This window comes from Monodelphis domestica, chromosome 2, assembly GCF_027887165.1.
Source record: "Monodelphis domestica isolate mMonDom1 chromosome 2, mMonDom1.pri, whole genome shotgun sequence".
Classification (NCBI taxonomy): Eukaryota; Metazoa; Chordata; class Mammalia; order Didelphimorphia; family Didelphidae; genus Monodelphis; species Monodelphis domestica.
In genome coordinates this window covers 167,105,019-167,107,046 of record NC_077228.1, presented here as the reverse complement: position 1 = coordinate 167,107,046, position 2,028 = coordinate 167,105,019, and the positions used below count along the sequence as shown (strand labels likewise).

Below are 2,028 nucleotides of genomic sequence, written 5' to 3'. Positions count from 1 at the left end.
CTAATCTCTCCCACACTGTCTTCCAATTTCCCCAGCAGTTTTTATCAAATAGTGTATTTTTGTCCCCAAAGCTGGGATCTTTGGGTTTGTCATAAACTGTCTTGTTGAGGTCACTTACCCCAAGGCTATTGCACTGATCCTCCTTTCTGTCTCTTAGCCAGTACCAAATTGTTTTGATGACCACTGCTTTATAATATAGTTTGAGATCTGGGACTGCAGAGTCACCTTCCTTTGTATTTTTTTTTTCATTATTTCCCTGGATATCCTTGATCCTTTGTTCTCCCAAATGAACTTTGTTATGATTTTTTCTAATTCAGTAAAATAGTTTTTTGGAAGTTCAATGGGTATGGCCCTAAATAGATAGATAAATTTGGGTAGGATGGTCAGTTTTATTAGCTTGTCCTACCTATGAGCAGTTAATGTTTTTCTAGTTGCTTAGATCTAGTTTTAGTTGTGTGGAGAGTGTTTTGTAGTTGTGTTCATATAGTTCCTGTGTTTGTCTTGGCAGATAGATTCCTAAGCATTTTATATTGTCTAAGGTGATTTTGAGTGGAATTTGTCTTTCTAATTCTTGCTGCTGAGATGGAGATATATAGAAATGCTGATGACTTATGTGTGTCTATTTATCATTTCTTATAGAGAAATAGTATATATTGGGATACAAACCCAGCAGTGGTAATGCTGGGTCAAAGGGTCAGCAAATTTTTATGGCCCTTTGGGCCTGGTTTCATATTTGTGCATCTTTTTCTACCTTCACTCCTTTCTGCAGATGGTTTCCTGGGAAGAGCTTCCTCTGAAGAATCTTACCACAGTCACAGAATTCCTTTTGCTGGGATTTTCTAACCTCCAAGACCTACAACTTGTGCTCTTTGCTATCTTCCTCTGCCTTTACATAATTATCCTGTGTGGGAACATTACCATTGTTACTGTCATTCTCCTGGAGCATAGCCTTCACATCCCCATGTATTTCTTTCTAGGTGTCCTTTCTGTCTCTGAGACCTGTTATACCTTTGTCATCTTACCCAAGATGCTTCTCAACTTGCTCTCTGTTCTCAGAACCATCTCCTTCACCAGCTGTGCGATCCAAATGTTCTTCTTTCTTTCCTTTGCTATCAATAACTGTTTGTTGTTGGGTGTGATGGGTTATGACCGCTATGCTGCCATCTGCCACCCTCTGCGTTATCCAATCCTTATGAACTGGAGGGCCTGCAGACTGTTAGCAGCTACTTGTGGCTTGAGTGGATTCCTGATCTCAATGGTTGGAACAACCTTGGTCTTCATTCTGCCCTTCTGTAACTCTAACAAGATCCGCCACTACTTCTGTGACATTTCACCCGTCATTCACCTTGCCTGTGGTAACACCTATATCAATGAGATGATCATATTCATCTGTGGAGTCCTAGTGCTTGTGGTCCCCTTGATTTTCATCTGCTTCTCCTATGTCTTCATTGTCAGCACCATCTTAAGGATTCCATCCACTGAAGGGAAGAGGAAGGCCTTCTCTACCTGTGCTTCCCACCTTACAGTGGTTATAGTGCACTATGGATGTGCGTCTTTTGTTTACCTGAGACCTTCATCCAAGGTCTCATCTGGCAAAGACCAGTTGGTGACAGTGACTTATACCATCGTCACCCCCTTGCTGAATCCTATGGTTTATAGCCTCAGGAACAGGGATGTACAGATGGCCATTAGGAAAGTGATTGGCTTTGGAAAGTTTTCCCAGAAAACTACATAACTTCAGCATTTCAAAACTGTTGGCAAATAATACTGTGCTGAAGATGTGGTCATAGCTATGAGTTCAGTGCTGATCTTAGGCTATATGCTTTTTAAACTTATTTTTTAACTTTTTTTTGACCCATGGGTATATTCATAGAAACATTTCAGGAGGCCACCAGTGAGGTCATATTTGAGCACGAAATATTAGAAATATTGTACCACAATCATGAGGAAGCATGGCATAAAATATTGGTTTAGGAGTCAAGAAGACCTGGTTTTAAATTACACTTATGACATTTATTACATAATTCT

At 40.1% G+C, this 2,028-nt stretch overlaps 1 protein-coding gene across 1 annotated transcript; it reads left to right on the top strand.

Moving 5' to 3' along the window:
• The first annotated feature begins 769 nt into the window (after positions 1-769).
• Positions 770-1,735, top strand: LOC100030440 (olfactory receptor 10R2-like). Its single transcript, XM_001379911.2, has one exon. The coding sequence runs from the start codon at positions 770-772 to the stop codon at positions 1,733-1,735; it is 966 nt and encodes a 321-aa protein (XP_001379948.2).
• The last annotated feature ends 293 nt before the right edge of the window (positions 1,736-2,028 follow it).